Genomic DNA, 11,606 nt, shown 5'->3' with positions numbered 1-11,606 from the left:
CGGTGCTGAACGGTGCCCTCGTCCCGGAGAGCTGCGACGCCCCGCAGAGGAGTCGCCGGGCCGAGCGATGGAGGGTGCCGGGCAGGAGCCTCGCTCCCGGCAGCCCCGAGCTGGAGGGAGAGGTGAGGGTCGCCCGGTGAATGCAGGGCAGAAGGCTGCGGAAGGCCTGGGGGGTGGTGCTGGTACAGGGAGAATCCTCTACTTCCCTGCCTGGGTATAGTGAAATTTCCTCTCAAGCCTAAATCCCAGCATTTCCTTATTTGCCCCTGGAGTCTGGTTGGGACCATAAGGTCATGATGCACTGCAGTAATCTCTCTGCTGTTTCTGCTAGTATTCAGTGCTTCCCTAAGTATTTTCTTGACAGCGTGACAAAGGTAATATAGTCTATGCTTCCTGCTACTCTGAGAGGCTGGACTTTGTCCAGAAGGTCTGTGTGCCCAGAAGGTCTGTGTTTTAACCATGCTATATACAGTCAAAGTCAACGGCTGCTGCCTTTGTCATTATTTCAATGATGACTAACTCCTGGGGAAATCCTGTCCTGTGCAGGAAACTTCATCTCTGGCCTTTCTTAATTCTGCTTTCTGTTCTGTGGAAAAGGGTTTAGTTTTTTAGTGTCTTCATGGCTTAACAGCTTAAGTGAACTCTAGGCATGGCACTCTTTTTAGCAGTTAGAAAAAGGGATGCAAAGGAAACACCAGTTTGAAAGTTTGGGTGCAAATATAATGGTAGTTTTCTAACCTGATGCCAAATGTTCAAAATATGCTGATTATCAGGCCAAAATGCTCTTGCATTTGTGTTGGGAGGCAGGTTAGTGTGGTTGATTTATAATTAAGGAGTGTCTTTTTTTTTTTTTTTAAGGGCATGAAGATCATTGGGATACTGGCTTTACACGAAGAGGCAGAAACAGAACAAATAATGTGTCAGGCCAGGCAGCTCAGTTAGCGGAAAGCGCCCAAGCCAGTAATTATACTCTTCTACCTGGGCAAAGAGAGGAGAGATTCGGTGGTTGGATTTGGAGGGTTGCTCAATCAAGCAAGAATAAACCAAGAAACCAAGGTGGACAGGCCAACAGTGGAGCCGCAGGACACTGGAATGAACAGGAGAATGAGGGAAGGAGAATGAGGCATCAAGGTGGACAAGCACGTGAGAGGGCCAGAGGACCCTGGAATGAGCAAGAAAATGAGAGTAGAGGAAGGAGGTATCAAGGTGGACAAGCACATGAGAGAGCCAGAGGACCCTGGAATGAGCAAGAAAATGAGGGTAGGGGAAGGAGGTATCAAGGTGGACAAACACATGAGAAGGCCAGAGGACCCTGGAATGAGCAAGAAAACGAGGGTAGGGGAAGGAGGTATCAAGGTGGACAAGCCCAGGAAGGAGCTAGAGGGCTAAGGAATGGGCAGGAAAATGAAGGTAGAGGGAGGAGGATGCAACCTCGGGAGAATCCTCACTTCTACCAGAACCCTACCCCAGGTGGTGCCCAGCTCAGTGAGCAGCCTCAGCAAGTCAAAAGGATTGGCTATAAATTCCTGGAAAGTCTCCTCCAGAAGGACCCTTCAGAAGTTGTCATCACACTTGCTTCCAGTTCAGGTTTGAAGGAACTTCTTTCCCAAACGGCTATGAAACCCAGTTTCCTTCAGCTCGTTTGCCAGGTGCTTCGAAAAGCATGCAGTTCCCGAATGGATAGACAGAGTGTCCAACAGCTTCTCGGAGTGGTGAAGGAGTCCAACTTTCTCAAGATCTGTCTGCCACAGTTTGTGTCTGACATGATAACAGAAGCAGTCCCTGCTGTACGTCATCAGTACCCTGTGCATATTAGCAACATCATTTCACTTCTTCAGGACCTGATCAGTATTTTCCCAGCCAGCTCTGTGCAGAAAATCTCCATTCTCTTGACAGTCTTGCCAGTATCCATAAATGCCCTGAGAGCTTCTGGTGTGGACATCACAGAAGAAACGGAGAAGAATCTAAATAAAGTCCAGATGCTTGTGCAGCATTTGCAGGAGAAGAGACGTGAAGGCACACTGAGGGCTGATAACTGTACTCTAATGCAGCCTCAGACTGATGGTCAAGAAGAAACCTATCGTACAATGACCATTTATCCGACATATAATGAGGTACACCATGATGAGAAACCCTTTCTACGTCCTAATATTGTTTCTGGAAGATATGAGAGCACCAGCGTTTATCTTGACACCCATTTCCGGCTCTTGAGAGAAGACTTTGTAAGGCCTTTAAGGGAAGGTATCTTGGAGCTTTTGCAGAGCTTTGAGGACAAAGGTTTGAGAAAGAAAAAATTTGATGATATCAGGATCTACTTTGACACACGGATTATTACCCCTCTCTGTTCCCCAACTGGTATTGTTTACAAGGTCCAGTTTGACATAAAACCATTGAAGTTTGTACGATGGCAGAATTCCAAACGGTTGCTATATGGATCCCTGATCTGCATGTCCAAAGATCATTTTGAAACGTGCCTTTTTGCCACTGTTTCTAATCGTGATAATGCAGATCTTGCCCATGGGATTGTGCAGCTATGTTTCAATGCACAGAGCCAGGCACTGCTGGCAGAGGTTCAGCCCTCAGACTCCTTCCTCATGGTAGAAACAACTGCCTACTTTGAGGCTTATCGGCATGTGCTAGAAGGGTTACAGGAAATCCAGGAAGAAGATATCCCCTTCCAGAAGTACATCGTGGAATGTGATGCACAGGTGAAGAAGCCAACATACCTGACAATGAATACTGCCTATGACTTTGCACCCCTGATGGACGATCCCCTGTCAGATGAAGAGGTGTACCCTGATGGTTTGAGAAGGCAAAGTTTTCATGTTCTAGATCCCAAGCAGTGGCCTTCAATAGAAGCCTTGAGATTAGATGAGTCTCAGATGCAGGCACTGAGTCTTGCACTCACCAAGGAGCTGGCTATTATCCAAGGACCTCCTGGGACTGGTGAGAAACATTTGCTTTAAGTCTCTGTCATTTAAGGAGTTCTCCTTGATTCCCCCAGTTAGGGAGATTAACTTCAGAGAAAGCCAGCTGTACTGTCTCCAAAGCTTTAGTCCCATGCCTAATTGATGCTTGAGTAGCCCAGCTAGCGTGAGCTGTGGAGAAGGCTAAAACACCTTCAAATACCCATATCTGATCTTATGCATTGCCAACCTAGTTGCAAGTAGACGCCAACTGCACTGTTTGCTCTGCTTGTGTATTGGGGTGAAAAAATTTTCAACCATCTTTAATAACATGGTACCTTTTGCTGTGCAACAGTCCTATTTGTCTTCATAGCATGTTAGAACGTTGGGAGTGTTCAGCCATGATCCTCTGTGTGAATAAAGCATTACAAGATTAACTGCAATTGTTTTAAATGGTACCTGAACTCAACAAGCACCACTGCTTGTATTCCACTAGTGTGTGGATGTTTCATGTGCAGCCAAATGTCATGTATGAAGCCAGTATCAGAGTGGGCTGGGGGATGCAGTGGCAGAGGAAACCCTGGGTCCAGGTCCAATATATTAACCAAAAGACAACATTCTTGCAGAGCATGGCCTTGCTCAACTACAGGCCAGAAAGGCAGTGTCATGCTACTTCGTTTACATTTTGTAAACTAGTTACCTCTGGGGTCAGCTCTTTTGGCACAGATCAGATTTGCAGCCTAGAAGGAAGTCTTGTGTCTGGTTTTGATAATTCGTGTGTTTCAAGGCACTCTGCAGAGGGTGGATTACCCTTTTCTGATTCTGAGCTTGTTTTGCAGGGAAGACTTACGTGGGTTTGAAGATTGTCCAGGCTCTCTTGACTAATAAGCATGTGTGGCAAAGCACTGTCCAGAAGTCTCCCATCCTTATAGTCTGCTACACTAACCATGCACTGGATCAGTTCTTAGAAGGTAAGAGTACCTGACAAGTATGATGGAGGGTCAGGTAGAAATTACAGTATAGCTCTTACTCTGCCCATCTTCTGGCATGGTGACCTGCCCTTTTGGCTTTTTCTAGTGACTCTAGCCGCATTGATACACAGTAAGAAAACTTCACTCAGACCACTTCAGTGTAGCATTTGCAGACAAAGGGTGTTCTCCCTACCCCTTGTCTTACTGCAGAAAACAGAGCTTGCCTCTTTAGTACTAATATTCTCTTTCATTCCCAGGAATATACACATTCCAAAAACATGGGATGGTGCGTGTTGGGGGCAGAAGTAGCAGTGAGGTCCTGAAGCAATTCACCTTGAGGGAGCTGAGGAAGAAGTGTGAATTCCGATACAACTTGCCAATGCATCTCCGTAGAGCCTATGTGAATGTATGTGCAGACTTCACTGGAGATGATGGGACTGGGTTGCCTGTGCATTGGAGGAGCTAACTGAACTTCCTCCACACCTGTTCTTTCACCTTGTCTTACACTGAAGTCAGCCTCGTAATTCTTCTGTCCTTGTTCACTTTATCAGTTGCTTGTACTGCTGTTTCTGAACTTTGTTTCTCTGAGTATGATGATGCCTCCCTTCTCTTTGTTATGAGTAGATAACCAGTGAGATGAAACAGGCTGAGCAGGAGCTCCATGAAGGAGCGAAGCACTTGGAGTGCACAACATACGGAGTTCTGCATGAGCGGCACTTGGAAGCATGCATTGCACCCCAGCACTGGGCCAGCCTGATGAATGGTCTGGTAAGAGAGGTCCCTTTCTTTTGAGTCAAGCAGTCCCAATGTGTGATTACTACCCTTTCTGCTAATGAGTCTGAGGTTCCCCAAGCACACTTTTTAGCATCACTTGGCTATTAGGAAAGTGAGGGAGTGAATAGCAAGCTGTGCCAAGTGACAGTAGTTTAGACTGGGCGGGGCAGGCAGGGGCTTTAAATTTTGCTCCTTTAAACTGCAGAGATTCTAAGTGATCTTTATCAGCATAAAAATACAAGTGCCCAAATGAAAGCCTCTTAAACTGAAGGGGAGGAGGGATGCTCTTTCTGAAGATCTGAGGCTGCTCAGACTTTCTAGCTCTGGAGGTCTCTCGGGGGACTTGTCCTAGTTGCCTGCTGCTGCAAAGTGCTACTTTGGCATCATCCTAAGGCTCTGAAGTGCAATAGGCCTGGCTGATTTGACTTTCCTTATATTAGGATGATGAGGAGTTTTACTACAGTGCTTCACAACACTCAATGATTCTGGAGTGGCTGGGCCTTGGTGTAACTGTCTTCACCCAGAATGCTGCAGAGAATATAGGGGCTGAGAATCCAGGTAAAAAACAAACAAACAAAAAAACCCACCCCAAACAACAACAAACCAAAAAAACCCAAAACAAACACACACACACACCCCATCCTCTACAGGTGTGTTTGCCTAAGCAGTGCATGTGTGCCAGAAAAGAGACACTGCTACTTAACAGACACTGAAAGATGCATGATACTGTAAGGTAGTGGAAAGAAGATTAACCTTAATTTCCACATAGTGATCTGACTGCTGTACTGTGATTCTGCTAGAGTGGCTGTGGCTTACTGCATATGACTGGTGACTCTCACAGGTGGTCAACAGGAGAGAGAGGAGGAGTGGGAAGGTGAAGCAGGAGAGGAGCTTTTGGAGATCCCAGAGGAGGCTGACCTGATTCAAGCTGACAGAGTGATTGAGGATGAAGAGGCAGCAAAGCCTCAGGGAAGGAAGGAGGAAGAGCACAGAGCTGTTCATGAACTAGCCAGTGTGCTGTTGGCTATGAAGCTGGAGGACAAGGAAGAAGGAACAGCCCAACCACAACAGAAGACTATACAGTGGGAGGTAACTGCATGAACTAGCATGCTCTGGTTCTGCTTGACAGTGTGAAGAATAATATGGGGATGCTAATACAGGAGAATTTTTGTGCTGTAACTGCTTATTGGGGAGCTTTTTTTCTGCAGATAACTGCTGTCCAGAGGAAGAAAATGAAACAGAAGATGAAGGCTGAGCTCCGTAAACTGAGTGCAATGACAGAGTTAGAGGCCAAGGCTATAAAGGATCTGTGGCAACTTGACCTGAGCTCCCGCTGGAGGCTTTACAGGTGACAAAGCTATTTTGCAGGCTCTGTCAGGCAGATGTTTCCCAGGACTGTTCCAGTTTGCAAACTCTTTCTGTCAAGCCATGGTGTTTCTGTCCATATCTGTTTAGCTCCTTATATGAACATGCTTGTTCTTACCTTCCCTGTGTTGTACAGGCAGTGCTGTCATCTCCACTGTGTGTGTGTTCAGGACTAAGTACAGATGCTAATAATCTCTTGCCCAAAAGATACAGAGAAAGTTTTGAACTGAATCCACTCAGAACTTCTGGATCACTATCCTATTCCCCTTGTGTGTGATAACAGCACTTTCTTCTCAGGCTTTGGCTGCAGACCTATCAGGGGTTTATTCGACGGAGGATTCTGCAGCACGAACAGCAGTATCGGGCAGCAGCAGAAAGGCTGACAGAACTGAGGCTGCAGGAAGATCTCTGCATTCTCAAGGAGGCTCAAGTTGTGGGGATGACAACTACAGGTGCACAGCAGTTGGGAAGCAAACCAGTATTGCACTGCATCCAGTAATGGTTAAAGGACCTTGTTGCCAAAAGATTAGTATCATATGCTGCTTGACAGCCTGGATGAGGCTCTGCATTAGTCTGCAGCCTTCTTAATCTCTGACTCCCTTTGCAAACCTGGCTATTGTGTGAGTTGTCAATTAACTGCATGAGCAGTTTCTGTGCACTCTTGCACTCCCTCCATCTCAAGCAGCATTCTTCTATTAGAAATGCTCCACTTCTTGTGCCTGAGTAAAGCACAGCTAATATCTGCACTACTATCCCCATATCACCTTCTGGTCATGATAGTGTAAAGGTCATTGTAATATGACCCTTTGGAGCGACAATGTTAGGTTTATTTATGTGTGTTGATCAATGTATTGAGTAGGTATCTTATGTCTGAAGAGAGCATCGGAAAAGGGCCAAGGCAGGCATAGGACTCTAATCCCCACCTGCTTTCCCTAATAACTCTTCATATAGAAGCCATCCTTGGTATGGTGCTGTTTAAAAGTTCAAAGAGCTGAGTCTTGAAACAGGGAATCTTGGGAAGAACCCCAGTCTTTTCTGGGACACAGCCTACTCCCCTCCCTGAAAACTCTTTGTCATGCTGCCTGCATGTACTTAAGGTTTATCTTCTCTCCTTGCTCAGGTGCTGCCAAATACCGTCAGATCTTGCAAAAAGTAGAGCCACGAATTGTCATTGTAGAAGAGGCAGCAGAGGTGCTTGAGGCTCACACCATTACTACTCTGAGTAAAGCTTGTCAGCATCTTATCCTCATTGGAGATCACCAGCAGGTAACACCCATGACTAATGCCTCTAACTGTTGTGCAAATGAACTAGAACCTTTGAACCAAACATAATATGTGAAAGGTTGCCAAGACTTACTGCTCCCCATCTTCCACAGGTCCTGTCTCCTGTAGTTTTGGAGTAGAGCTCCTGTGGGACTTGTCTTTTAGTTTAACTGATACGATTTTACATGTGCTTGTATCCACTTCAGTTGTGACTATATCTAACTTTGATATTTAGCACTTCTGCAAGAATCCAGTCTCAGGCTTTTCTATGGGGGACCAGTGACAGAAAGAGATGAGTGAAAAATCTTACTAATACATAGGAAAAGTGCTAAAACATGGACCTCCTATCTCTTCTCTTTCAGCTGCGGCCTAATACAAATGTATATGACCTGGCCAAGAACTTCAATCTGGAAGTCTCTCTCTTTGAACGGCTGGTGAAAGTCGATTTCCCCTTTGTCCGTCTGAAATACCAAGTGAGGAAGAGCTATAAAAAAACTCCATTGCATTTACATTTAGGTTGTTTTAAGTTTGTAGTACACTTAAGTTTATATTTCTACTCTCAGAGCAGCCTAAAAGAAAAGAATGTGCTATTTAATTCCAGAGAAGAATGGTAAGAACTGTCAAACTGCCACAAAGCGTTTCAGTGTATTTCCCATTATTCAGTGATGTCATCCACAGCACTGTGGTTCCCACATGTTTTAGTGCAATGAACATGGCTTATTGTGGCATCTGAAACTTCCGGAACTCTGGAGACTGACAGCACAAGCCTTCTCAGGCTGCTTACTGCTAAATTGCTATAATCATCTATCTTGGTGCCTGGAGAAGTTAATATAGAACTGCTGGAGGTAGAATTAAAACTACCTAGAAGAGCTCATGTAGTGATTAGGGTGAGGTGCTAATTGTTATCTAGAACAGTGTTCTTAAATTTGCACTGAAACCAGCATTCTTATTACAACAACCTTGCTAAAAGATTTTCTTGAAGATACTCTGCTACTACTCCCCCTGTAATTGCTGGTGGTGGCAGCGATAGGGTGGGGGAGGGTGGGATTGGGAGGTGCTCCCTTCTTGACTCTTACTGGAAAGTCATCTTTGTCTTGTATTCAGCCACAGTCTGTACGGTGGAACAACACAACATTGACAGGGAAATATGGCGCTCCTTCCTCAAGACTGATAAAGCTGCTTTGTGTTTCAGCACCGCATGCGTCCTGAAATTGCCCAGCTTCTCAGTCCTCATATATACCAGGAGCTGGAGAACCATCCCTCTGTCCTGAAGTATGAGAACATAAAAGTGAGTTTTCAGCAATCCAAGCAATTGCTTTTCTACCCTGTTACTGGCTAAAATGAGTTTCTGTAAAATACAGTGTTCAAGGATTTCAAATTCTTAGATTAGGTTCAGTTACTGAAACTTATACCTGAATCAAGGAAATGTGTGATACAGAATTAGGCAAGTAATTTGTAGTTCTTCTGGCATTAGTGATGGTGGACACTGGAAATGGATCCAATACTGATGACTTTAAAAGAACAGTGAAAAATGGAAAAGGGACCAAAAGAATTGTAGGAGATTGAAAGCTAGGAAGCAATCTTAAATGAGAGACTTAAAGCATAATATGTGAAACTCCAACATAAGATAGGTGACTTGATTACTGGAACCCTCCTTCCTTGGGTTCTCTGGGCATTTTTCCAATGCACAACGTGTGCAAACAAGATCTGTTCAGCTTAAAAGTATAAAGCAACCACTTATTGGCTAACAGGCACAATAAACAGCTAGAATTTAATAAGTTATAAGCATTAGTATGCTTGCCACACCATAAGACACTTGAAGAGTCTTTGCTATAGTCAGGCAGGTATCAGTCAGAAGAAGTGTCGGCCTCTGCTTCTTAATGTTACTGAGTCTCCATCTTAAAACTAACTCCCTGTTTTCTGATTTGTATTTCCCCACCCTAATTAGGATTTCATATCTCTCCATGTTGGTGCTTTTCTTGCACCTTTGAACTATTTACAACCATATCTCTGTCTATAATTTTACCTTTCTTATGTTGCATAGCCCTGTTCTACAGACTTGCTCGCAGCTCTCTGTAGGCAGAGGTTACACTGCTATGCTGTATCAGACCTAGGCCTTGGATCTCTGAAACACAAGTGACTGAATACCCTGGGAGAAGGAATTGGAGGTAGCTACAGAAAGAAGATTACAGTAGCTCAGCCTACGTAAATCTCTCTTCATGAAAAGACAGTACTAATTAGTTAAAAGCTCTTTAACTGGATGAGGAAAGCATACTGAAAACTATAGCAGAATGCTGAAGCCAGACAAGAGAAAATTAATACTGAAGATGATTTAATTACTAGTATAAGCTATCTGGGAAAGTGGCAGGTCCACTTTTGGTATCTTGAAATCCAGATCAAGTATTTTGTAGAAGATGCTTTAGTTAAACAAATTAAAAAAAAAAAACCAAACCAAAAAACCCCACCCCCAAACAAACAACAACAAAAGCCCCACCCAAAACACACAACAACTTAAGAGACCACAAAATTTTACCCCATTTCTCCTACAAGAAGCTATTCTGGAGAATCTTATGGTTCCATCTGGCCTTAAAACAAACTTGAGATACCAAAAGGCATCAAAATTGAGTCTTCCCATCTAGTACAATAACCAATATAGGTGATCACTGAATTAAATTGTACAGCAGTGGACACTATGCCACTATGGACACCTTGGAAAACCAGAGATCTGTGTTTGATCTACAAAAAATGTTCTTTCCGCATAAAAACAGTCTCTGGGTTTTGGCACGCAGCCCAAGAATTTCTTATGGGTAGAAGAATTCCAGTCAATAGGCAAAAAATAAAGGTCCCCGATAACTCAAGGCAAATGGAATTTTTGAACAGGTGAGCAGACTCTACGCCCCTGGAGCTGGTAAGTGACTACTGGAGTCCCTAGTATTCCTAGTTTTCCTCGTGGAAAAGCAATTCTCCTTGCTTCTTTATGTTTTTACTGCAGTAACAGAGAAGGCATGTTTTTTGCTAGGCAGTTTTAGGCAAGTGCTAAGCCCTGTGCACTGGTAACTTCCTATCTTTTCCCACATGGCCAAAACAAGACATTGTTCATGCCATGAATGTGAAATGGAACTATGATGCTTTGAGAAATGTTAGTAGCACTTAATCTTCTCTTTTCTATAATGTGAAAAGGTACAGTAGAAACAACTCTGAAAAGACAGGGAATAAAATTATCTACAGGAACTGATTTCATATTAGGAAACTGAAATGTCACTAATAAGCTGAAATGTGATTAATAAGCTTAAATTCCTATCTGATGAATATGCTATGGAAATCTAAGAAGGAATTGCCTAAGTATGCAGTAACTGCATACTGTAGTCCTCTCCTTAAGCATCCTCCTGTCAGTGGATAATCGGGGACATGGAAACAGGCTGCAGTGACAGAAGCTAGAGTTCTGTTTCTGACATTCCTTTCTCTTGTTTCAGGGGGTCTTATCTAACCTCTTCTTTGTGGAACATGACTTTCCTGAGCAAGAGATCCAGGAAGGGAAAAGCCACCAGAACCCACATGAGGCCCAGTTTGTAGTGGAACTTTGCAAATACTTCTTGTGTCAGGATTATCTACCTTCTCAGATCACCATTCTCACTACTTATACTGGACAGCTTTTCTGTCTGCGTAAGCTCATGCCAGCCAAGACCTTTGCAGGTGTGAAGGTTCATGTAGTAGATAAGTACCAGGGGGAGGAGAATGATATTATTCTGCTGTCACTCGTGCGGAGCAACAAAGAGGAGAGAGCTGGGTTCTTACAGATCTCTAATCGGGTATGTGTAGCATTATCCAGAGCTAAGAAAGGGCTGTTTTGTATTGGAAATATGAGAATGCTTGGCAAGGTTCCTCTCTGGAGCAAGATCATTCACACCCTTCGGGAGAAAGGTCACGTTGGCCACTCATTGGTGCTTTGCTGTCAAAACCATCCTGAAACCAAGACACCGGTATCTACAGCAGCAGACTTCAGCAAAGTCCCAGAAGGAGGCTGTAGTCGTCCCTGTGAATTTAGGTTGAGTTGCGGACACGTTTGCACAAGGGCATGTCACCCATATGACACACAGCACAAAGAGTATCAGTGTCTGAAGCCTTGTCAAAAGGTGCTTTGTGCAGATGGGCACCGCTGTCCACGGTCATGTTATGAGCCCTGTGGACCATGCATGGTGACAGTAGAGAAAACTATTTCTAAGTGTGGCCACCTGCAGATGGTGCCATGCTCTATTCCAGACAGTGAGTTTCTTTGCCAAGAACCTTGCCAGAAAAAGTTGAACTGTGGGCACACATGCAACAAATT

At 44.3% G+C, this 11,606-nt stretch overlaps 1 protein-coding gene across 1 annotated transcript in view; it reads left to right on the top strand.

Annotated features, from left to right (window-relative positions):
• Positions 1-58: 58 nt before the first annotated feature.
• Positions 59-11,606, top strand: part of ZNFX1 (zinc finger, NFX1-type containing 1) — a 13,225-nt gene continuing 1,677 nt past the window's right edge. The window contains exons 1-13 of the mRNA XM_009329903.1: positions 59-122; positions 859-2,946; positions 3,746-3,877; positions 4,135-4,283; positions 4,502-4,645; positions 5,092-5,209; positions 5,493-5,740; positions 5,860-5,999; positions 6,314-6,468; positions 7,137-7,282; positions 7,642-7,752; positions 8,472-8,567; positions 10,753-11,606. The exon at positions 10,753-11,606 is cut by the window's right edge and continues 1,677 nt beyond it. Coding sequence (XP_009328178.1) covers positions 68-122; positions 859-2,946; positions 3,746-3,877; positions 4,135-4,283; positions 4,502-4,645; positions 5,092-5,209; positions 5,493-5,740; positions 5,860-5,999; positions 6,314-6,468; positions 7,137-7,282; positions 7,642-7,752; positions 8,472-8,567; positions 10,753-11,606 — 4,436 coding nt within the window. The 5' untranslated portion in view covers positions 59-67. The remainder of the gene's footprint in view (positions 123-858; positions 2,947-3,745; positions 3,878-4,134; positions 4,284-4,501; positions 4,646-5,091; positions 5,210-5,492; positions 5,741-5,859; positions 6,000-6,313; positions 6,469-7,136; positions 7,283-7,641; positions 7,753-8,471; positions 8,568-10,752) is intronic.

This window comes from Pygoscelis adeliae, unplaced genomic scaffold (genome assembly GCF_000699105.1).
Source record: "Pygoscelis adeliae isolate BGI_AS28 unplaced genomic scaffold, ASM69910v1 Scaffold448, whole genome shotgun sequence".
In the NCBI taxonomy this organism is placed as follows: domain Eukaryota; kingdom Metazoa; phylum Chordata; class Aves; order Sphenisciformes; family Spheniscidae; genus Pygoscelis; species Pygoscelis adeliae.
Note: the sequence above shows the minus strand (reverse complement) of the source record. Positions and strands in the feature narration are given on the sequence as shown.